The sequence below is a fragment of the Pseudophryne corroboree genome, chromosome 1 (assembly GCF_028390025.1).
Source record: "Pseudophryne corroboree isolate aPseCor3 chromosome 1, aPseCor3.hap2, whole genome shotgun sequence".
NCBI lineage: Eukaryota > Metazoa > Chordata > Amphibia > Anura > Myobatrachidae > Pseudophryne > Pseudophryne corroboree.
Genome location: NC_086444.1, coordinates 618,833,402 through 618,859,053, shown reverse-complemented (window position 1 = coordinate 618,859,053; position 25,652 = coordinate 618,833,402). Strand labels below are relative to the sequence as shown.

Sequence of the window (25,652 nt, the reverse complement as noted above, 5' to 3'; positions counted from 1 at the left end):
AGACCCTGATGCACCTAGCCCCCCAGGGTACAGAATATAGTGATAGTAAGAAGTGTGATACACGAGAATGAAATCCACACAGCAGCTACAGGCACACTCAGTCACAGGTACAATGCAGAAATTATTACAGATAAACAATAAAACTGCACTGGACTAGTACAATTACATATAGATATGTGTGCAGGTGCGGTGCTAGAGTGTTTGCGCCCCCCTGCAAATGATAAATTTGCGCCCTCCCATCCATAAAAAAGGATGATTCATATTACACCACATAGTATTCACGTTACGCCACACAGTACTATCCCTTATACACAATGGGGGTCATTCTGAGTTGATCGCTAGCTGATCAGGCTAAAAAATGGCAGTTCTGCGCATGCGGCACAATGCGCACGCGCGACGTACGGGCACAACGAACATTGTAGATTTGCACAGGGTCTAGCGATGCATTTCAGTCGCACTGCTTGCCGCAGAGTGATTGAGATGAAGTGGGCGTTTCTGGGTGGCAACTGACCATTTTCAGGGAGTGTGCGGAAAAACGCAGGCGTGCCAGGAAAAACGCAGGCTTGCCTGGCCGAATGCTGGGCGGGTTTGTGACGTCAAATCCGGAACTGAATAGTCTGAAATGATCGCAAGCGCTGAGTAGGTTTTGAGCTACTCTGAAACTGCACAAATTTTTTTTGCAGGCGCTCTGCGATACAACCGTTCGCACATCTGCTAAGCTAAAAATACACTCCCAGTGAGTGGCGGCATAGTGTTTGCACGGCTGCTAAAACTAGCTAGCGAGCAATCAACTCGAAATGACCCCCAATGTCCACAGTAGTGCCTCTTATCAGAGGTGTAGCTAGGTGCCATGGTGCCCGGAGCAAGAGTATGTTTCAGTGCCACCTCCTCTGTACTGAATTGGGGGCATGTTACATTTGAAAAGAAAAATATATTTTAAATTGGTGACAGGGGCAGTTCTAGACCTTGAGGAGCTCAGGGCAAAAATGTCATTTGCTGCCCGCCACTCTTAATATAGGGACAGTGCGCGTTGTGGGCATGCGCAAAAATATAGGGGCCACAGAATAGTACCAATTCACATTACATCTCACAGTTGTGTCCATTAATCACATTACACCACACAGTACTGTCCGTTATTCACATTACACCACACAGTAGTGTCCGTAATTCACATTACACCACACAGTAGTGTCCGTAATTCACATTACACCTCACAGTAGTGTCCGTTATTCACATTACCCCTCACAGTAGTGTCCGTTATTCACATTACACCGAACATAAGTGTCCGTTATTCACATCACACCTCACAGTACTGTCCGTTATTCACATTACACTTCACAGTACTGTCCGTTAGTCACATTACACCATACAGTTGTGTCCGTTATTCACATTACATCGCACAGTAGCATCCATTAGTCACATTACACCATACAGTAGTGTCCGTTATTCACATTACACCTCACAGTCGTGTCCGTTATTCACATTACACCTCATAGTAGTGTCCGTTATTCACATTACACCACACAGTACTGTCCGTTATTCACATTACACCTCACAGTACCGTCCGTAATTCACATTACACCACACAGTAGTGTCCGTAATTCACATTACACCTCACAGTAGTGTCCGTTATTCACATTACACCGAACATAAGTGTCCGTTATTCACATTACACCTCACAGTACTGTCCGTTATTCACATTACACCTCACAGTACTGTCCATTAGTCACATTACACCATACAGTAGTGTCCGTTATTCACATTACACCGCACAGTAGCATCCATTAGTCACATTACACCGCACTGTAGCATCCATTAGTCACATTACACCATACAGTAGTGTCCGTTATTCACATTACACCTCACAGTCGTGTCCGTTATTCACATTACACCTCATAGTAGTGTCCGTTATTCACATTACACCACACAGTACTGTCCATTATTCACATTACACCTCACAGTACCGTCCGTTATTCACATTACACCATACAGTAGTGTCCGTTATTCACATTACACCCCACAGTAGCATCCATTAGTCACATTACACCATACAGTAGTGTACGTTATTCACATTACACCATACAGTAGTGTCCATTATTCACATTACACCTCACAGTAGTGTCCGTTATTCACATTACACCACACAGTAGTGTCCGTTATTCACATCACACCACACAGTAGCGTCCGTTATTCACATTATGCTGCACAGTAGCATCCGTTAGTCACATTACACTGCACAGCAGTACCCTTATACACGTTAGGCCACACAGGAGAGCACCTTATACACATTATGTGGCCAGGTAGAGCCCATTATACATATTATGCCAGGTACATCCCTCATTCCCTCCACAGCACTGCCCCAGTACCTGCAGGAGGTCACAACTCCGGCACTGCTCCTCCTCTGCCTTCTCCTCCTCATGTCTCTCAGAGGCGCCATTACCCCTGCAGCAGCAGCTCTGTAGGATGACGGCAGTGATGCCGAGAGGGAGGGAGGGAATGGGTACTAAATACTTGGGCCATGGACTGATGGAGGGCCCGGAGGGGGATCTGGTCCACCGCACTCCCTACCCCCTTCCTCCTTACTGGGCAGCAGCATAAGCACTCATCTTGGAAGCACAGCACATGCTGCAGTGTGCTGTGCTGCAGTGAGGCTGCTGCTACTGCTGAGCCTCTGCCTGTTCGGGTAGTGGGGGGAAGTGATCACACTCCCCCTTCAAATTGACTCTGGCTGCGGGGGATCAGGGCCCCCCCTGGACCCCTACACCCTGCTTGGCAGCTATCTGGGGAAGGATGGGGGAGAGAGCCGCGCTACATGCTGCCAGCGCCGCTACCTGTCATCCAGAGTGACAGGCGCAGCGGCAGCTGGCATCAGTGGGGATGCAGAGCAGGATGGTGCCTCCCTTCAGCAAGGCGCCTCCGTGCACTGTATGCCCTTGCTGAGCGGGTAGCGCTGGCTCTGTATGTATGCATATAGATATAACAATGCACAGTAAATACTGGATGTATATCACAGAATACTTGTACTAAATATTCATATAGCAGTACACTTGTTCTTAACTAACACTGTCTAAAATGACATGTAGAATACTTAAGTGCCTGTAAATGCACAGCGCTGATGAGACAGGCAGCTTTACAGAGGAGACAGTGCCCTGCAGTCCCAGAGATCAGCCCAGCTAATTGTGGAAAGATGGCGCCAAAATCTCTGTCAGGGAGTGAGGGAGAGTGAAATGCAGCTCCATGTTGGGAACACCAGCAGTAGATGGTGCCCGGAGCTGGGGGAGGGGCTACAGACCAGCGCCTTATCCCCTATGCTGGTCCTCACCACCGGGTACTGTGGAGCCTATGTAAAATGGATTTTAGTAAATCTGACCTGTGCTCCCTGCCCTGGTGGATATAGTGGGGTCCCTGTGCAGTACAGTGTCCATACCAGTGGCACAGCCCATCTCCTTGGACCGCGACCGAACCGCGATTTACCGGCGGGTCCCACCTGGGGGGACCCTCTTATCAGGGATGTACAGTCAGGGGAGGCAGTGCCTCCCCTGTCATTCTCCCCTGTCATAAATGATTACAATAATATAAAGAACATACTTATGACACATATTCTGTGTCCTAAGTATATGCTTTATATTATTGTATCATTTCTACATTTGAAAACAGGTCGGTGCCTCCTGTGCATAATGGCAAAGAGCCGGAAGCGGGGGGTGGGCAGGGGGCGCGACCAAGGACAGGGCTGTAAAAAGCCCATTAAAAAAACCAAGATAAGCGGTACCAGTGTAAGTGCCTCAGTGACAGGGGCGTGCTTTCAGCCCATATGAAAGCACGCCCCTGTTACTGATGCAAATATGATTGGGCACTAGAAGTTGAGCTCACCCGCTGGCCGCTTCCGTTCCTCCGGCCAGACCCTCTGCAGCTCTGCCGAAGAGAGCCTGGCGGCCTCTGCTCCCCTGGCCTCTCCTGACTAGCGGTTGCGTAGAGCGATGGGCGCTGGTGAATTCACCCCTGCTCAGCACCGCTTATCACCCGCTCACCGCCGGCGCCGCTCAGCAAGCTTCCCTCACCGCTGATGCCGCTCATCCCCCCCCTTCCCCGGCTCACCAATGGTCCGGCACATCACCCTTCCCCCCCGCTCACCGATGGTCCCGCACATCACCATCCCCTGCTCACAGATGGGCGCCGCTCACCCCCCCCCCCCCCCCCTCCCGGCTCACCGATGGTCCCACACATCGCTCCCCACACAACCCCGCTCACCGCTGGGTGCCGCTCATCAAGACCCCGCTGCTCACCGCTGGGTGCAGCTCACCTCTCACCACCCCCAGGCACACACCTCCTCACCCATGGCTCACAGGCAGACACCCCCCCGCTCATCAACCACAGCTCACCTCTCATCACCCCCAGGCACCCCCCCCCCCCCCACAGCTCACAGACAGCCCCCGCTCATCACCCACAGCCCCCAGGCAACCCCCCTCCGCTCATCACCCACAGCTCACCTCTCATATAACCCCCAGGCACCCCCCCCCCCCCCCTGCTCATCACCCACAGCTCACCTCTCATCACCCCCAGGCACCCCCCCCCCTGCTCATCACCCACAGCTCACCTCTCATATAACCCCCAGGCACCCCCTCCCTGCTCATCACCCACAGCTCACCTCTCATCAACCCCAGGCACCCCCCCGCGCTCATCACCCTCAGCTCACCTCTCATCACCCCCAGGCACCCCACCTGCTCATCACCCACAGCTCACCTCTCATCACCCCCCCCCAGGCAGGCACCCCCCCTTCCCCTGCTCATCCCCCACAGCTCACCAATCATCACCCCCAGCACCCCCCTTCCCCGCCGATCAACAAAGCTGCTCACTGCTTATCACCCCCCCTCATCACCCCCAGTTCAGCGCAGCTCCCTGCTCATATTCCCCCCCCCCCCACTGCTGCCCAACGTTCACCTGACAGCTAAGCTGAGCTGTCAGCTGGAGAGAGCACAGGGGAAGCTGTAATGCCGGGCCCGGGGCTTCACTGACTCTATCCTGCGCTCACCCCCCTGCTGGCGGCTCATTGAATGTCGGCTGGGGGAAGCTGCAGTGCTGTGCCTGGGGCTCCGCTGAGAGTGCTGCGCTCACCCCCGCTGGCGACTCATGTGATGTCTGTATACACCACATGAGCTGCCAGTGGGGGTGAGCGCAGCATAGTCATTCACCAGATGAGCCACCAGCAGGGTTGAGCGAGTGACTACAAGGACCTGTATATGGCCCGGTTGCCCCATGGGTGCTCATCATTTTCCGTGGGTGCATGCTATTTTGCCTACTCTCCCCTCAGCTCCATCCTTCCCCCCAAGCAGCTCTTCCGTAGTGTAACGTGTATAAGCGGCTATCCTGTGGTGTAACGTGTATAAGCGCCTCTACTGTGGTGTAACGTGTATAACCGGCTCTTCTGTGGTGTACTGTGTATAAGCGTCTCTTCTGTGGTGTGACGTGTATAAGCGTCTCTTCTGTGGTGTAACGTGTATAACCGGCTCTTCTGTGGTGTAACGTGTATAACCGGCTCTTCTGTGGTGTGACGTGTATAAGCGTCTCTTCTGTGGTGTAACGTGTATAAGCGTCTCTTCTGTGGTGTAACGTGTATAAGCTGCTCTACTGTGGTGTATCATTTATAAAGGGATCTTCTGTGGTGTAACGTGTATAAGCGTCTCTTCTGTGGTGTGACTTGTTTAAGCGTCTCTTCTGTGGTGTGACGTGTATAAGCGTCTCTTCTGTGGTGTAACGTGTATAACCGGCTCTTCTGTGGTGTATCGTGTATAAGCGGCTCTTCTGTGGTGTAACGTGTATAAGCGTCTCTTCTGTGGTGTGACTTGTATAAGCGTCTCTTCTGTGGTGTGACTTGTATAAGCGTCTCTTCTGTGGTGTATCGTGTATAAGCAGCTCTTCTGTGGTGTACCGCTCCTGATAGGCTGCCGGTCCGCAGCAGATTTGAAATAGTAGCGCCGCAGTCATAGGAGCCGCAGTGCCGCCAACCACAGACTCCTCCTCGCTACACCTCCGCCACCCTCAGCCGCCCTCAGTCCTTCTCTGCACCTTTGCAACCTCCGCACCATGCCGACCACAGCCTCCTCATCCACTGCACCGCAGACAACAGCATCCTCAGCACCGCTGATACTAAAGAGGTAATCTTACCCTGCTGCCTTTCTCTCTCCCTAGTCCCTACTGTATGCCCTTGCTGTCCCTTTCTCTCGCTCTCCCAGTCCTTCTGTCACTTTCCCTGTCGCTCTCTGTCACTCTCCCTGTCCCTATGTCCCTGCTGTCACTTTCCCTGTCCCTCTTTCACTCTCCCTGTCCCTGCTGTCACTCTCCCTGAATTTTTTCTCATTCTATGTGGCATAATGTGAATTTCGACTCATTTTGTGTGCTATAATGTGAATTTCGGCTCATTTTGTGTGCTATAATGTGAATTTTGGCTTATACCGTGTGCTATAATGTGAATTTCGGCTCATACTGTGTGCTATAATGTGAAATTCGGCTCATACCGTGTGCTATAATGTGAATTTTGGCTCATACCGTGTGCTATAATGTGAATTTCGGCTCATACGGTGTGCTATAATGTGAATTTCGGCTCATTCTGTGTGCTATAATGTGAATTTTGGCTCATTCTGTGTGCTATAATGTGAATTTTGGCTCATTCTGTGTGCTATAATGTGAATTTTGGCTCATTCTGTGTGCTATAATGTGAATTTTGGCTCATTCTGTGTGCTATAATGTGAATTTTGGCTCATTCTGTGTGCTGTAATGTGAATTTCGGCTCATACTGTGTGCTATAATGTGAATTTCGGCTCATTCTGTGTGCTATAATGTGAATTTTGGCTCATTCTGTGTGCTATAATGTGAATTTCGGCTCATTCTGTGTGCTATAATGTGAATTTCCGCATATACTGTGTGGTATAATGTGAAATGGGCACCAGTACTAGACAGTATAAGGGGTCCTACTATTGTGGTGTATAAGGAGTATATGGTGTGGTAAACTACACTGAAGGACACGCCCCCTTGTGAGTGGCCACGCCCCCTTATCCAGAGCGCACGCGCCTTCGGCGCCTACATTATTGCAACCTTCACTTTTCCATATCCCCACTTCAAAATTCCACTTCAACCACTGTGAGGGATGGTATCAGAATCCTGGCGCTTGAGATGACGACGGTAGAATACCGACCGCGTCATCCCGATGTGCAGGATCCGGACAAACCCCCAAACCCTCCTGGCCTGCAGCCTGTACCTAAACTGCGCCAGGTAGAGCCCATTCCTAAACTGGTACTGCTGGCCAGGGATGACTCTACTTGTCTCCAGCCTCCATCACAAGCAGCAGCGCAGCTGTTGGGAGACCTGCTGCTGCTGGCGGAGAATGGAGGTGAGCAGAGTCTGTCCCCATTTTGTCCGAGAGGAGGCGCCAGAATCTGCCCCCTACTGCTTTAGTGCAGGTAGAAGGAGACACAAGCACAGCAGGCACAGCCAGGGGCGGTGATGACAGGATATAGTGCTATGGATTGTATGAGGAAGGGGGCTTCAAATCGGTGTGATGCTTAGGGCCCCATGAGGTCTAAACTCGCCTCTGGCAAAGGCCATAGCGGCGGCTTTAGTGGGCATGCCTCACCAGCCACTGACCTCACCGCACGCCACTGCCTCTTATCCATACTTACCTACTCTCCCGGAAGCTGCGGGAGGCTCCAGTCTTTTGGGGTAGCCCCCCGCACCCCCGGAAGAGTGGGCAGGTGTCCCGCATCCTGCTCGCACCCTAGTGATGCGAGCAGGATGGAGAGATTACCTCCCGCATTCCCGGGTCCGTGGGGTGGAGAATGGGTTAAAATGACGCAAATCGCGTCATTTTAGCCCTGCCCCCTTCCCGCGGACCCGCGAATCGCAGCATTTCCCGACGTGGGGGGGGGGCTTAGTGATGTCACAGTCCTCCCGGAGAGGAGAAATAAAATGTAGGTAAGTATGCTCTTATCTCCTCCATGATGTGCAGCCACGCGATCCAGGAGAGCGTCAGCGGTGGTGTGCCTGAAGACCGGTGCGCCTCTGCTGCAAGTACCTGGGAACCCGGCCGCGGGAGTATGCAGCGCTGCTGGGGAGGTGATGGAATGACATAAACAGTGCTGCAGCCCTTGAATCTTCTTAAAAAGCGCTTTTCAGGGCTGCCTACCGCAGCTTCCCCATTAGTGACCTGCTCTGCAGGCACCAACTTACAAACTGAGCTCCAGTGTCCAGAGGAGGGATTATAGAGAAGGCAGTGCAGTGCATCCTGGGAACAGTCAAAGCTTTAGCCTGTTGGTGCCTCGGATCAAGATCCAACTCTACACCCCCGATGTATTCCCTGTGTAATCTCAGTGTACCCCAGTGCAGAAATATATATATATATAGACGCAGCTGCGGCAGGCGGAAGCGGAGTCCGGTCCCGGCTCTCCAGCGGCGTGATGTCTGTGGGCCTATTTAGGTAAGAAATCTATGTTTGTTTGTCTTGCTAGTTTCCTGTACCTGTAATACCATCCATGCCTGCCTTGAAGACGGTGCTTGCAGCACCGAAACGTCGGCCTTGTAAAGGCATCTTGTAACTTTTGAAATTATGCTTCAGTAAAAACTCTTCAACTTCAGAAAATTGAGTGCCGCAGTCTCCATGTGCATTATATATATATATATATATATATACTGTGTATGTATATATAAATATATATATATATATATACAGTATATACACACGCACACATTACACGTACATACACACACATAATGCCAACACGCCAATAGTTCCAATTTAACAACATGACAGCATGATAACAAAATAAATAAAGAAAACCCAATGCAGCCAGCTTACTTTTTTTCTCTGCAGCTGGCAGACACAGCTCGTGACACAGGAGAGTGAGAGCTCACCCCTCCACGCACCCTCCACTGGTTCCACACAATCTGGAGCCTGCCAGCCAGCTAATGACTGGGCCACAGGCTACACATTTACACACCATTGGACAGCTGAGCCGTCACTCAGCTGTCCTGTACTTTTATGCGGCGTAGCTGCTGTTAGGTTTCCAGGGCAACCTATAGGGAGCCGCTGGGAGCGCAGCGTGTAGGTGGTCCGATCTGTGCACGGGTGCTGGGGGGTCCTTTTAAAATGGGGGCCCGGGGTACTTACCCTCTGGGTCCCCCCTTAACCCGGCTCTAACAATAGGCCTATGTGATGCAGCAACAGGTCTGGTCCACGGATGAGGGGTACGGATGGCCATTGACCATCAATGTTTCAAAATCATTGATGGTCTGTATACTATCTAAAATAGTTTTACCATCGATGGTGGAGATCCAAATGGATCCCCGCCATCTATGGTAGCCATGTGCCGGGCGGTTGTTTTTTTTTTTTTTTTTTTCATCTTTTATTTACAGACTGCTGCTAGGCTCTGTGCAGCCGCCCCCACCTCTAACAGATACAGGGGTAAATGTACTAGAGTGGCACGGATCTTGCTGCTATAGCTCTTCCTACTTCACCTCTTTACCGAGATGTATTAACATCTCGGTTGCCAGAGAGGAGGAATGAAAACTCCCTCTTCCAGCAATGCCTGTTAGACCCCCACAGCATATCAGCCTAGTGTTGATGTGTAGTGTCTGGGTGTGGATTATTAGATCTACACTAAAAAGGTCTACAGGTAATAGGTCTACCACTAATGGTAGACATGCATTAAGTCGACAGGGTCAAAAGTTCGACATAGAATAGGTAGACAGTAGGGATGGTCGACAGGGTGAAAAGGTCGACATGGAAATAGTCGACACAAAAAAGATAGATACCACCATTTTTTATTTTTTTTGGGGGGGGGGGGGTGTTTTGTCACTTTTCTGACACAAGCCCCATTAGTGTACTGTGTCCCCTTGCATGGCTCGCTATGCTTCGGGCAAGGTTGCTATTCCCAATTGTAGTCCACGTGGATGGTAAAGTATGAAAAAGTTGAAAAAACAAATAAAAAAACTTGTGTCTACCGTTATTTATGTCGACCTGTTGAACTGTCTACCTTTTACATGTTGACCTTTTGACCCTGTTGACCTAATGTATGTCTACCATTAGTGGTAGACCTATTGACTGTAGACCTTTTTAGTGTATAGCTATAGTTTGGATACCGTAGTGTCTCACTCCCATGCATGAGATCTCACAACCGTCGCAGAGATCTCACACGCAGCCTGGAGCCCATCAGCCGCTGCAGCCACTACAGTGGTGGTAAATCAGGCAATGACAGCTGTCTAAATCGATAGCTGCAAATGTCATCATGGTCACTGCTACTAACTGTTCTTCCATTGCCCCGCACATCGGCAATGCTATCTTAAAGATAGGAGCGCCCCTTCATGTAGCATACACATTGCTATCTTCTGTGCAGACTCCATATTTACCAAGAAAGCACCAGAAATATGGCACTAGCGGCCACCCAGTAATTCCATGCTCTGGGTGCATGGTGGGTGGCATGGAGCCGCCTGCACCCATTGTACTGTAGTTGTGCCACTAATGCTAGGTGTAAAGGAGTGTAAAAGGAAGGGCAGACTGCCATCACCCATATACATGGTACCACAGTTTAGTGTGGACTGCTGCCCATTATTTTTTATTTTTATTATTATTAATAATAATAATAATAATAATAATAATAGTAAAAAAAATAAGTTTTTATATAGCACTTTCCCCCATAATAGGACTCAAAAAGGTCTATTTACTAAGCCTTGGATGGAGATAAAGTACCAGACAATCAGCTCACAACTGTCATTTTTCAATTGCCGTTTGGGATGTGGCAGTTAGGAGCTGATTGGCTGGTTCTTTATCTCCTTCTGCTTTATCTCCATCAAAGGCTTAGTAAATAGACCCCAAAGTGCTTTACATCTGCCTTTACAGCACAAATACAAAACAAACTTAACAGTTGATATTAGTGAAATGCTTCAGTAAATAGGTAAGCCTAAATCAGTGGTGCAAGTAGGAAAAATGTCTTATAGGAAAAATGGGTGTGGCCAAATGCCACATGGGGCATGGCCAATGACCATGGGGGCGTGATACACATATGACCCCAATAGTGCCAGATACACGTTACCCCACAGTGCCAGATATACATTGCCCCACAGTGCCAGATATACATTGCCCCACAGTGCCAGATACACATTGCCTCACTGTGCCAGATACACAAATGCCCCCAGAGTGCCAGATATACATTGCCTCACAGTGCCAGATACACATTGCCCCACAGCGCCAGATACACAAATGCCCCCAGAGTGCCAGATATACATTGCCCCACAGTGCCAGATACACAAATGACCCCAGAGTGTCAGATATACATTGCCGCACAGTGCCAGATACAAAAATGCCCCCACTGTCTCAGATATACATTGCCCCCCCGTGCCAGATACAGAAATGCTCCCCCAGTGCCAGATATACCCCCAGTGCCAGATACAGAAATGCCCCCAGTGCCAGATACACATGTCCCCCCAGTGCCAGATATGCCTCCAGTGCCAGATACACATGTCCCCCAGTGCCACATATGCCCCCAGTGCCACATATGCCCCCAGTGCCAGATACACATGTCCCCTCAGTTCTAGATATGCCCCCAGTGCTAGATATGCCCCCAGTGCCAGATACACATGTCCCCCCATTGCCAGATATGCCCCCATTGCCACATATGCCCCCAGTGCCACATATGCCCCCAGTGCCAGATACACATGTCCCCTCAGTGCCAGATATGCCCCCAGTGCTAGATATGCCCCCAGTGCCAGATACACATGTCCCCCCATTGCCAGATATGCCCCCAGTGCCAGATACACATGTCCCCGCAGTGCCAGATATGCCCCCAGTGCCAGATACACATGTCCCCCCAGTGCCAGATATGCCCCCAGTGCTAGATATGCCCCCAGTGCCAGATATGCCCCCATTGCCAGATATGCCCCCAGTGCCTGGTACACATGCCCCCCCCCCCCCTTTCCCTGCTGCTCACTGCTGCTGCTGTCCTGCGCGTCAGCGGAGGAGAGCGCAGCCTGCGCCTCTCCTGCCCTTCAGTCTCCGGCAGTGGTTCAGGTGTCTACCTTCAATTCAGTGCCGATTCGTGAGCCAATCAAAGCTTACAGTCTGACAGCCAATCAATTTGGCTGCTGGTCCGCGAGCTCTGATTGGCTCATGGGCCGGCGGTGAATTGAAGGGAGACAATGAGGGGCAGGAGAGGTGCACGCTTCGCTCTCCTCCCCTCAAGCAGTAGCGGTGGTGAGCAGGAGCAGCGGCCTGTCGGTTATGGGTACGGCGTACCTACGGCTAAATTCTTAAGGGTGCGCCATACCCACCCGTACCCGCTCACTTGCACCGCTGGCCTTAATGCCCCCCCCCCACACACACACACACACACACACACACACACTATTGTCGCTGAATGTATACGCACAGATGGTTAATTGAGACCTCCCAAAAAAATATGTTTTTTTAATACAATAATAATTTAAAAAACCTGTGCTCCTGAATCTTGGCCTTCTGTGTACACTTTTAAAGGATATTCTGATGCTTTGGCTCTAGTGCTGGGCCAGTTTTAAAGACTCTTTAAAAAGAAATAAATAAATAAAAGTCATGTAGACTATACTTAAATATAGTGTACATAGAATTATTTCAGGTGTGTCCTCCACCTGCCTTGAAATGTAACTATATTCTATATTTTTCCCCTGTGTATATGACACCTGCGTGTTTAGATGAAATGAACCATATGATTATATAATATCATTAGTATCACTTGTGTTTCAGAGGGTAACACCAAATGTTTCTCCTGTGTCTTCCTATTACATTGTATTACTAATGCCTGCATGTTACCAGTAGGCAAAGAGGCAGCTATGTGTTAATAACCTGTTTTGCCAGCTTCTGATGGAGTGAAGCACAAAACACAGGTGTGGCAGACACCTGTCAGCACGAAAAACTTGTTTCCCCAACCAGTCTTGGGTCTGGCTTCATTTCCTGAAACACTTTGTTGCAGTATCTATTATCTAGGAGGTCCAATGGATAGAGATCTAGGACTATGTAAAGTGCTGAATAAATACTGAGATTTCTTTTTATCAGGAGGACTTTAAAACATTTGTTTTTCAAATTTGTGGTCAACCTTGCTTGGAATATTCATGTTGCTGTTGTATACCCTTTAGGAAAACGTTTCACAACTGGATTAATATAAAACAAAAAAGGGATGTTCACACATCTTACTCAACAGGTATAAAAGCCTAACCTACAGCATGACACCGTATTTTGGAGTACTTCACTGTTTCCAGCTGAGTAGACAAACTACCAGGAGATGAGGTCAATTATTGGAGTTGAATGTGGAGGTCCAGGGTCTTCAAGTAATCCCAACTGGTGTTATTTCTGATATGCCGTGGTGGTGTTGTTGGTGCTTCTGCCCTCCCTGCCTGTCTGAAGATGACAAAGTAGCACTGTCCATTAACAGAGAGATTAATAGAATGCTTAAATTCCACAAGAGATCAGCACAGAGGGAGCTGAAACTCCTGCTTCTGGGTAAGTGTTACTGATAATACTCATTATTATGGGTTATATCTTATGGCACTAATATGTTAATGGTTAGAATAAGAAGGTGATGACGGTGGGATATCTTGTGAGCTGCTGATAAATGATGACAATGATGTCGTAGAACTGTATGAGAATATTTGGTAGAGTAAGAGAGGTGACGAGTAAAACAAATTGTTTCCAGCTGAAATGTAAAGACACATACAATAAAATGTATATGTACTGATTGTCTGTACAGGCCTGTAATACATAATGCTCATACATTCTTTTGCTGGACCATAGTCACCAACACCTCACAATAGTTTCCAGGGTGATCTGCTACTGAATTGGTGCATATAAGCACTTATCACTAAACTCGGTGGAGCTTGGAGTACTGCAGTCCCATGTCATAGACCCTGAATATCATTTGAATATTTTACTTCTTTCAATAAATATCAACTTCTAAAGAAGCAACGGGCTCATGAGATGAACTGCTGCTAGTACAGGAAATGAGGAATTGTATTGCACAGTTGTACTGAAGAACAAGGATATGTGCAGGGACAAACCTGGGACTGATGATCAGATGGCATCTATGCTGTACAGCTAACATAGGGGGACATGTACTAAGCAGTGATAAAAGTGGAGAAGTTGGCCATGGCAACCAATCAGCTGCTCTGTATACTTTTATAATATGCAAATTATGAATGTTACGTCAATGCTGATTGGTTGCCATGGGCAACTTCTCCCCTTACTCTCTAAAGACAGCCACACGGCTAAAAGATTATCTTTCCAACCACACATCTAGTTGGCTGATTGTAACTAAAATCTACAAATGTATGAGAGCAAATGACAATGGACCATTTACACTCAAATGCCAGAAACCAACTAAAGATGGACATTCAGACAAGTTGGTTAAATCAAATGGATACAACCAACTTGTCTGAGCGTTTTCATCTGTTTAGATGGATTCAGTATGATATGCCAGCTGTCGGGATCCCGGGATTAGTATCCTGACAGCTGGGATGCCAACAGCCGGCAAAATGATTGCCTCTCTTTTAGATATGTGGCCAGCTTTATATTATCTATTCTGTAAAAAGGGGAAATATGACTCTGGACTCCACTGAATATTATATATCTCATCAGCACCAGATATACAGGTTTGAACAGAAGGAATATCTGATAAGCTTATATGTTATATGAAATCAGTCAGCCATAGGGAAAATTTAGACTTAAAATTTTCCAGTCTTTGTACTGTCTTTAGGGTCCTGAACTCAAACCTAAAACTGTTCTTTTTACAAAGGTGGTTGTTTCCTTTTTGTCATGCACCTATCTCTTGCTCAGGTTCCTCTAGGCTAACTTTTAGAGGAGTATTTATGAAAGCATGGAGAGAGATAAAGTGAAGAGCTAAAAGTCACTAACAAGTCAGCTTCTAACTGTTATGTTACAGGCAGTCTATTTACTAAGTCTCGGGAATGTAATAGGGTATTGGAATCAGGAAATGAGAGATTTTGTGAGCGTTTTCCTGATTTTTTAAAGTGGCAATCATTTACATGGCAAAATCAACCTCGTTTTGTTGTGTAAATTGCTACAAAAACAAACAAACCAAGAGAACTCTCACAAAATCTACCTCTTCCTGATTCTCATACCCTATTACGTTCTCCCCTTGGAGAGAGATAAAGTGGACGGAGATAAAGTATCGACCAACCGGCTCCTAATTTATTTTATTTATTAGCAGTTTCTTATATAGCGCAGCATATTCCGTTGCGCTTTACAATTAGAACAACAATTATAGAACAAAACTGGGCAAAGACAGACAGACAGACAGAGGTAGGAAGGCCCTGCTCGCAAACTTACAATCTATAGGGAAATAGGCATTGATACACAAGGATAGATGCTACCTGTCACATAATGGTTCCCCAGGTTGCTAGGTTCTTAATGGGTTGTATATGATATGATCACCCAGCAATGTTGGAAGACAAAATGTGAGTTTATGTGGACTGTACAGAGGGGATGTAACTTGATAGGGAAGCTGTGAAGGTTATGTGTGTGGGTCTGAAATTTGGTAGGCTTGTCTGAAGAGATGAGTTTTCAGAGAACGTTTAAAGGTTTGGAGTCTTATTGTGCGTGGGAGTGCATTCCACAGAGTGGGTGAAGCCCGGGTAAAGTCCTGTAATTTTGAGTGGGAACAGGTAATACATGTGGATGAGAGATACAGATCTTGTGCAGAGTGGAGAGGTCTGGTAGGGAGATATTTTGAGATGAGTGAGGAGATGTATGATGGTGCAGTTTAGTTAATTATCCTAACTATCCCTTTTCAAACACAGCCTGTAACATGGCAGCTAAGATCTGATTAGCTGGTGCTTTATCTCCGTTTATGTTATCTCTCTCCAAGGCCAAAATGTACAAAAAAATCGAGTTTGTCCGATTTGTGCTTTTTTTTCTAAGTCCCAACACGGGAATTCACTAAGCACAAATCTCGGCAGTGTTTGGACTATTCATAATGGTTTGAATGACAAAGTTCAGAAATACGAATGAATAGACCATCGGTCAAACGCGGCTGTTATTTCCTACAACACGGGTATTCACTATTCATTCGTATTTGGGTGTTAGTCTCTGAGTGCTCAAGTGCGGGTGTATTTTTTTGCGAATCGTTAAAAAAAGCAGCAAAAAAATAGACCTGCTTTTTCCAGTCGAGTTTGGATAACCATGCACAGATTTCCGGTTTGTTTTTTTGCCAAGTACGTGGATTACAAGCTCAGAAGAGGACCGATCTACACTGGATTTTTGTGAGATAAATTTTAATTTCAGGTAACCCATGGATTCTACTTGGAGAAGTGGACCGAGCCACGTGTGACCATAGGTAAGTATGTGTGAATGTAGGTGTGCATGTATGTAATAAAGTTGTACTTTCAAGGTGTGTGAGTTCTGTTTTTATTTGGGTATTTTTTTTGTAGTAGTACTACAGGTACCAGCGGGCCCGTTTTTCCACCGCATGCTGGTACTTGTGGTTCTCCAAGTACCAGCTTGCGGGGGAGGCTTGCTGGGACTTGTAGTACTGCCACAAAAAACAATATTCTATTTTTTTCACCAGGCTATCAGCCCCCCCATCCGCAGCCCTTGGATGGGGGGGACAGCCTCTGGCTTCACCCCTGGCCCTTGGGTGGCTGGAGGGGGGGGACCCCTTGATTTAAGGGGTTCCCACTCCTCCAGGGAACCCCGGCCAGGGGTGACTAGTTAGTGATTTAATGCCAGGGCCGCAGGGACCTATATAAAAGTGTCCCCTGGCTGTGGCATTATCTCTCTGACTAGTGGAGCCCGGTGCTGGTTCCAAAAATACGGGGGACCCCTACGCCTTTTGTCCCCTGTATTTTTGGCACCAGGACCAGGCGCAGAGCCCGGTGCTGGTTGTTAAAATATGGGGAACCCCTGTCAATTTCCCCCCCATATTTTTGCAACCAGGACCGGCTCAAAGAGCCCGAGGCTGTTTGTGCTTAGGAGGGGGGACCCCACGCAATTTTTTTCTTGATTTTTAACACTTTAATTTAAAAAAAAAAGGTGCACAATGAAGCCCTGCACGGATCTCACAGATCCGGCCGGGATTCCTTGTGTTTTGTCAGGCAGTGTTTTACTCATCACTCCCGTGAAACACTGCCTGACATTACGAATCACATCGACATCGGAAAAAACGAATGTGGAAAACTCGGCAGCTTACGTAGTAACTGACCGTATCAGGATTCAAAAAGTTGCAGTAAAATGCACCCGATACCATTCGAGTTCAAACACCCTTAAAAACGGCTAAAACACGAATATTAGTAAATTTTGGCCCAAGTCTTAGTACATAGACCCCATATTTTTGAAAAATGACAGTTAGGAGCTGATTGGTTAATGCTTTATTTCTATCCACTTTAACTCTCTACATCATAGGTTCTCAAACTCGGTCCTCAGGACCCCACACGGTCCATGTTTTGCAGGTCTCCTCACAGAATCGCAAGTGAAATAATTAGCTCCACCTGTGGACCTTTTACAATGTGTCAGTGAGTAATTAATCAGTGGTGCAAGTAGAAATATTTTCTTAGTGGTACTGAGTGCCGAAAAATGGGTGTGGTCATGTGTTGTGAGGGGGGTGGCCACTTGCTGCTAGTGGGAGTGGCTACATGACACTAGCAGTGTGGCCACACGACACAGCCCCTTTTTTTAAAAATCTGGAGGCAAGGCTAAAAATATATAGTAATGCCTTCAGTATATTAGAAATATATAGTGATACCTCCAGAATAATAGAAATATATAGTATTGCCCCCAATTTAATAACAATATATAGTAATGCCTCCATTATAACAGGAAAATACAGCCACTGTCGCACTCCCAGTAACCCTGACACAGTGGGAGTAGCTACCAAGCACCATGGTCTTGTTGCTTTGTGGCACATTATAATTGTACGTAATGGCAAAGTGTGTGGCAAGTGGTACTGCGTACCCGCTGCCAAATTCTTAAGGGTACTCCGTACCCGAGCGTACCCGCATACATGCACTGCTGTAATTAATACACCTGTGCACCTGCTGGGTTACCTGCAAAACATGTGTGAGGACCGAGTTTGAGAACCTGTGCTCTACATGCTTGGTAAATACCCCTCTAAGTCTCCCGGTCTGTACATATGCAGGCTTGGTAACCAGTTATGCTGACGAGAGCACAAATCTCAGATGTTGCTAAACAAATTTCTCAATAAAATTCCCTCCTTTATTGAATTCTGGAAACTCTCAATAGTTGCAATAATACTCAGGGATTCAGAAATTCTGGAGTCCCCTGATCTCCCAGCATCAGGCCATTCTGTCACTTGGCCCTGGCCCCTCTTACTATATGAATCTAGGTCTAATACACAGATGATAGATTCTGGGTTCTATTTTTAAGGTCAAGCAACTCATTTTCACTGCCTATATGCTCTAAGTAAATTGAATTGTCCAGTAGAATACCGGTTAGTGCACTAAATGTCCCAGCCTGCCCATCTGCATCACCACTAGGCAAGGTCAAGGCTATATCAATTAAATTGGCTATTATATGATCTAGGATGGGAAGTTTATTTTTGTTGCCCAGGGATTTTGATAGTAAATACACAAAACAGCTTTCTTCCCTGTTAAAGTGCAATAAAAAACAACCTCTACCTAGATAAGGATGGCTTTGGTGGCCCCTATTTAAAGTGCATGTATAAACTACTAAGTGGAATTTACCTGTGATTTGAAATCCCCTTAAAAATTGTCCTCATCACGTTTATGTCGGCATATGACCATAAGTAGCCAGGAATAAGGAAATGGCTGTCAGGGCCGGTCCAGGCGCTTTTTGCGCCCCGGGCGGCCATAGGGGGTGTGGATTCATACAGGGGGCATGGTCAGTTACGCCCCCTGTACAGTAATAGCGCCGCTGAAAGATGTGTGGTGCGCGATGACGTCATCGCGCACCGCACAGCAAAGGTCCTCTCCACGAAGGAAAACTATACGCTACGCGTCTAGTTCCCTTCGTGGAGAGGACCTTTGCTGTGCGTTGCGCGATGACGTCAACGCGCACCGCACATCATTACAGAAAAGGTCCTCTCCACGAAGGGAAACTATACGTGTAGCGTCTAGTTTCCCTTCACAGCGGGCAGCCCACTAAGGGAAACTAGACGCGTAGCGTCTAGTTTCCCTTCACAGCGGACAGCGGGGGGCACAGCAGCAGCGAATCTTGCCATGGTGCAGCGCCCTCCGGATGGCGCCGGCGCCCTCCGGAAGGCGGCGCCCCGGGCAAAAGTCCTGCTTGCCCGTGGCAAGATCCGCTACTGATGGCTGTCCCAAACCTGAGAGCAGTGTCACAGAACTGAGCAGCGGAGGCACTGAAATAGTGTGAATTCCAGGAAAAGATCCCATGAATTATCTGTGCTGGATTAACAGCAGGGCAGGGGGAGGTCACCCAGGGCCTCCCACACATAGCTACATCACCAGCAGGGGGGCACTGTGGAATACGTGATCTGCAGGGCCGGATTAAAGGTGGTGGGGGCCCAGGGCAATGTAAATTGTGGGGGCCCTAACCTATGATTTCTGGCAAAGTTTCGCCCCCCCCTCCTCCCGGCCCCACGCACGCACGCACGCACACACACACATATACACATACAGTACATGATACACACATATACACGCGCAACACACCTTCACTTACATTTCAGTAGGGAGTGCAGGCTGTCCAGCAGCTTGCAGTCACTGTCTCGTGGTATTTCCCTGTCCTACGAGACTGACTGTGCAGGAGCTCCTCGGCAGCCGCTATTATTGAACCGCTGAGCCACCGAAGGAAAACTCCTTTAAAACCGTTTTGTAGGAGTCTTCCTTCGGCGGCTCAGCTGTTCAGTAATAGCTTTTCAGTGAAAACGTAGGGTGAGCGCCTGAAATTTTTCGGGTTTTGTGTTTTGGTTTTGGGTTCGGTTCCGCGGCCGTGTTTTGGGTTCGAACGCGTTTTGGCAAAACCTCACCGAATTATTTTTGTCGGATTCGGGTGTGTTTTGGATTCGGGTGTTTTTTTCCAAAAACACTAAAAAACAGCTTAAATCATAGAATTTGGGGGTCATTTTGATCCCAAAGTATTATTAACCTCAAAAACCATAATTTACACTCATTTTCAGTCTATTCTGAATACCTCACACCTCACAATATTATTTTTAGTCCTAAAATTTGCACCGAGGTCGCTGTGTGAGTAAGATAAGCGACCCTAGTGGCCGACACAAACACCGGGCCCATCTAGGAGTGGCACTGCAGTGTCACGCAGGATGTCCCTTCCAAAAAACCCTCCCCAAACAGCACATGACGCAAAGAAAAAAAGAGGCGCAATGAGGTAGCTGTGTGAGTAAGATTAGCGACCCTAGTGGCCGACACAAACACCGGGCCCATCTAGGAGAGGCACTGCAGTGTCACGCAGGATGTCCCTTCCAAAAAACCCTCCCCAAACAGCACATGACGCAAAGAAAAAAAGAGGCTTTTTACTGATATTTGGTGTTTTGGATTTGACATGCTCTGTACTATGACATTGGGCATCGGCCTTGGCAGACGACGTTGCTGGCATTTCATCGTCTCGGCCATGACTAGTGGCAGCAGCTTCAGCACGAGGTGGAAGTGGATCTTGATCTTTCCCTAATTTTGGAACCTCAACTTTTTTGTTCTCCATATTTTATAGGCAGAACTAAAAGGCACCTCAGGTAAACAATGGAGATGGATGGATTGGATACTAGTATACAATTATGGACGGACTGCCACGGTTAGGTGGTATAAAAAAACCACGGTTAGGTGGTATATATTGTAATACAATTATGGATGGACGGACTGCCTGCCGAGTGCCGACACAGAGGTAGCCACAGCCGTGAACTACCGCACTGTACACTGGTTGATAAAGAGATAGTAGTATACTCGTAACAACTAGTATGACTGACTATGACGGTATAAAGAATGAAAAAAAAACCACGGTTAGGTGGTATATATTGTAATACAATTATGGATGGACGGACTGCCTGCCGAGTTCCGACACAGAGGTAGCCACAGCCGTGAACTACCGCACTGTACACTGGTTGATAAAGAGATAGTAGTATACTCGTAACAACTAGTATGACTGACTATGACGGTATAAAGAATGAAAAAAAAACCACGGTTAGGTGGTATATATTATAATACAATTATGGATGGACGGACTGCCTGCCGACTGCCGACACAGAGGTAGCCACAGCCGTGAACTACCGCACTGTACACTGGTTGATAAAGAGATAGTAGTATACTCGTAACAACTAGTATGACACTATGACGGTATAAAGAATGAAAAAAAAACCACGGTTAGGTGGTATATATTATAATACAATTATGGATGGACGGACTGCCTGCCGACTGCCGACACAGAGGTAGCCACAGCCGTGAACTACCGCACTGTACACTGGTTGATAAAGAGATAGTAGTATACTCGTAACAACTAGTATGACACTATGACGGTATAAAGAATGAAAAAAAAACCACGGTTAGGTGGTATATATTATAATAATACAATTATGGATGGACGGACTGCCTGCCGACTGCCGACACAGAGGTAGCCACAGCCGTGAACTACCGCACTGTACACTGGTTGATAAAGAGATAGTAGTATACTCGTAACAACTAGTATGACTATGACGACGGTATAAAGAAAGAAAAAAAAATACCACGGTTAGGTGGTATATAATTATACAATTATGGATGGACGGACTGCCTGCCGAGTGCCGACTGCCGACACAGAGGTAGCCACAGCCGTGAACTACCGCACTGTACTGTGTCTGCTGCTAATATAGACTGGTTGATAAAGAGATAGTATACAACAATATACTACTATACTGGTGGTCAGGCACTGGTCACCACTAGTCACACTGGCAGTGGCACTCCTGCAGCAAAAGTGTGCACTGTTTAATTTTAAATTAATATAATATTATGTACTCCTGGCTCCTGCTATAACAACCTGCAGTGCTCCCCAGTCTCCCCCACAATTATTATAAGCTTTTATACATTGATGTGCAGCACACTGGGCTGAGCTGAGTGCACACAGACTGAGTCACACTGTGTGACTGCTGTGTATCGTTTTTTTCAGGCAGAGAACGGATATAGCAGAGAACGGATATATTAAATAAAAGTTAACTTAACAACAACTGCACTGGTCACTGTGGTAAACTCTGTCTGCACAATCTCTCTCTCTCTCTCTCTCTTCTAATCTATTCTAATGGAGAGGACGCCAGCCACGTCCTCTCCCTATCAATCTCAATGCACGTGTGAAAATGGCGGCGACGCGCGGCTCCTTATATAGAATCCGAGTCTCGCGAGAATCCGACAGCGTCATGATGACGTTCGGGCGCGCTCGGGTTAACCGAGCAAGGCGGGAAGATCCGAGTCGCTCGGACCCGTGAAAAAAAAAGTGAAGTTCGTGCGGGTTCGGATTCAAAGAAACCGAACCCGCTCATCTCTAGTGTGGGGGCCTCGGGATGGCCGCCCCCCTCGCCCCTGCCTTAATCCTGCTCTGGTAATCTGGGGTACAATATGTGGCATAATGGGAACTGTAGTGTGTTAACATATTTGTGGTGCTTGGAGTATTTACACATGATTCTTTTTAATGCTATCTGGATGATAGGTCAACATGGATAAGATCGACTGTCAATAGGTCGACCACTAATAGACGACATGTGAATGCTCAAAGCAGGAAAAGGTCGATATGACTTCCACAATTTTTTTCTTCATTTTTTTACTTTTTTCATACTTTACGATCCACGTGAATTACGATTGGGTAACCAATGAATAGTAACCTTGCCTTCGCGAGCCATGCAAGGGGACACGGTGCACTAATTGGGGTTCATGGTCACTTTATGGAGTAAACTACATCAAAAAATTAAAAAAATCTCATATAGACCTTTTCCTGTGTCACCCTTTTCCGGGTCGACATTTTTGTCATGTCAACCTTTTGGTGTCCACCTTTTCCAGGTTGACTTAGACAACCATACCCCTTTTTAATAACATCACCAGCATATCATATTGACAATTTTATTGGTAGGGACCCTCTCAAATGAGTTACGCTAGGGTCAGGGCCTGCGACAGGAGTGTCAAAGGAGACACCTGTACCAGGCCCCAAGGATAAACCACTTAGTGCCCAGCAGCATCTTGTCCAAATAAGGCAGCGAGCTGTAGGAGGTGTTGGTGCAGCCTTAGAGTGACAGGAGCCTCTCACACACAATGACTGTCCGGCATGAATGTGTGCCCGCTCTTCCGGGTCCAGCTCTGTTGCAGGCAGTTATTTGACATGGCAGAAGCTCCACTGTGCCCTGTGCCAGCCTCTTCTTGTTGGGTATGAGGGCCGCATGGTTCCTGCTGTGCAGTGTTTGGGTCTGTATACTGGGGAGTGCAGTGCAGGTGAGTCTCTCCCTAGAGTAAGAGTGGATTGGTGAGGGGATACAGGGCTTTGGGATGGGGTGGGTGAGCAGGGAATGCAGCATAGGGTCATTGGGGAGAGATCGACTGTGGGGTGTGTGGGAGAAAGTAGAGAGGGAGATGCAGGCTGTGGTGTGTGTGTGTGTGTGTGTGTGTGTGTGTGTGTGTGTGTGTGGGGGGGGGGGGAGATATACATATTTATATATGTGTATAAATAAATAAATAGAAATTTATTAACAGATTCTTATAAAGCGCAGCAAATTCTGTTGCGCTATAATATATGTGTGTGTGTGTGTACAGTATACAGTATATAATCTGAGAGGGCCCCATAGATGATATTGTACCGGGCCCCAAGATTTCTGTTGCTGGCCCTGCCTAGGGTTCCACAAACCTTAATCCATCCCTGTTAATTGTTATTATTAACTTTTATTTGTAGGGTGCCAGGAGGTGTCTGCAGACATACAAATAAACTAAACAATAGGTGTAGAGGGGTCTGATTGAGAGGCATACTAAGGCTTGAGTAGCAATCAATGATCAATGATGGGTCGCACAAGTAGGGAGAAAACATCACTTAATATGCCTGTAGCCACTAAGTGTACCAACAGACAGAAAAAGGAGGGAAGAATGGAAGCAGCAAAACAGAGGAGCACAGATGACAGGGATAGTGCTAGGAGGAAAGTACAAGGGAAGAGAGCCCTGCATGTGGGGACTTTCAGTCAGTGAGGGAGGGAGTAACCAGGAGTGTGAACTGGAAGAAAGGGTAGGTGGATAGTGAGTGGAGAGTTACAACTGATAAGCTTCTAAGAAGTAATGAGTTTGAGAACTTGTCTGAAGGTGTGGAGACTGGCTGAAAGTTTGATAGTGTAAGTTACTAAGTTAAATCACTTCTTTAAGCAGCTGTGAGGCTAATATCCCTAGCAAGACATTCAATGTCTGCTGATTTTCTCTGTCAGTCCTTCCATTGGTTACCCTTTTTCTGTTGAATTCAATATAAATTACTTCTACTCACATATTAAGCTATTAACCAAACTACACCAACATATACTGTATCTCTTCGCTTATCTCAAAATATCTCCCAACTCGACCTCTCTGCTCTGCACAAGATCTGCGTCTCTCATCTGCACGGATCACTCGCTCCCATTCACAATTATAGAACTTTCTTCGGGCAGCACCCACCCTACAGAATGCCCCTTCTACGCACAATAAGACTCTCCTCTAGCCTCCAAACTTTCAAGCGTTCCCTAAAAACTCACCTCTTCAGACAAGCCTATCAAATTCCTGAACTGCCCACATTACCTTCAGGACTGTCTTTGCAATCTGGTCGGACCACTATGCTATAGATAGTACCTAACCAGAGGCGGAACTACCGGCAGTGCAAGCAGTGCGTTGCACTGGGGCCCGCCTCTGTCCAGGTACCCAAGCATGTAATGAGTCAAACTGACTCATTACATGCCGCTGTGCGCTGCGGGCAACCGCTGCCCGCAGCGCACAGCCGCCCGGAGAGGAGAGGAGCAGCGGCACGGACGGGGGAAGGAGGAGGAGGGAGGTGAAGGAGGGAGCCGCAGCAGCGCTTTGTTACTGGTGGAGGCACTGCTGCTGCTGCCCCTCTGCTTCACTATAGGCTGTCTTCCGAGAACAGCCTATAGTGAAGCAGAGGGGCAGCAGCAGCAGCGCCTCCACCAGTAACAAAGCGCTGCTGCGGCTCCCTCCTTCACCTCCGTCCTCCTTCTCTCCAGCCCGGGAATCATCTGACGCTGCACCGAGGAGCCTGAGCCAGCGGAGAGGGTAAGTATAATTCTTCTTTCTTTCTTTCTTTCTTTCTTTCTTTCTTTCTTTCTTTCTTTCTTTCTTTCTTTCTTTCTTTCTTTCTTTCTTTCTTTCTTTCTTTCTTTCTTTCTTTCTTTCTTTCTTTCTTTCTTTCTTTCTTTCTTTCTTTCTTTCTTTCTTTGTCTCTTTCTTTCTCTTTCTTTCTTTCTGTCTCTTTCTTTCTTTGTTGGGACTGCCTGCCGCTATGTGTAAAAATGGGGGACTGCCTGCCGCTATGTGTAAAAATGGGGGACTGTCTGCCGCTATGTGTAAAAATGGGGGACTGTCTGCCGCTATGTGTAAAAATGGGGGACTGCCTGCCGCTATGTGTAAAAATGGGGGACTGCCTGCCGCTATGTGTAAAAATGGGGGACTGCCTGCCGCTATGTGTAAAAATGGGGGACTGC

The 25,652-nt window shown here is 47.5% G+C and overlaps 1 protein-coding gene across 2 annotated transcripts in view; it reads left to right on the top strand.

Annotated features, from left to right (window-relative positions):
* Positions 1–3,812: 3,812 nt before the first annotated feature.
* GNA15 (G protein subunit alpha 15) overlaps positions 3,813–25,652 on the top strand; it is a 190,058-nt gene continuing 168,218 nt past the window's right edge. Inside the window, exons 1-2 of one of the 2 annotated variants that reach the window (XM_063914452.1) lie at positions 3,813–6,152; positions 13,215–13,513. In XM_063914452.1, the coding sequence (XP_063770522.1) occupies positions 13,369–13,513 (145 nt within the window). In that variant the 5' untranslated portion in view covers positions 3,813–6,152; positions 13,215–13,368. Of the gene's footprint in view, positions 6,153–13,149; positions 13,514–25,652 lie in introns of both variants that reach the window. The other variant, XM_063914451.1, reaches the window with a different exon arrangement.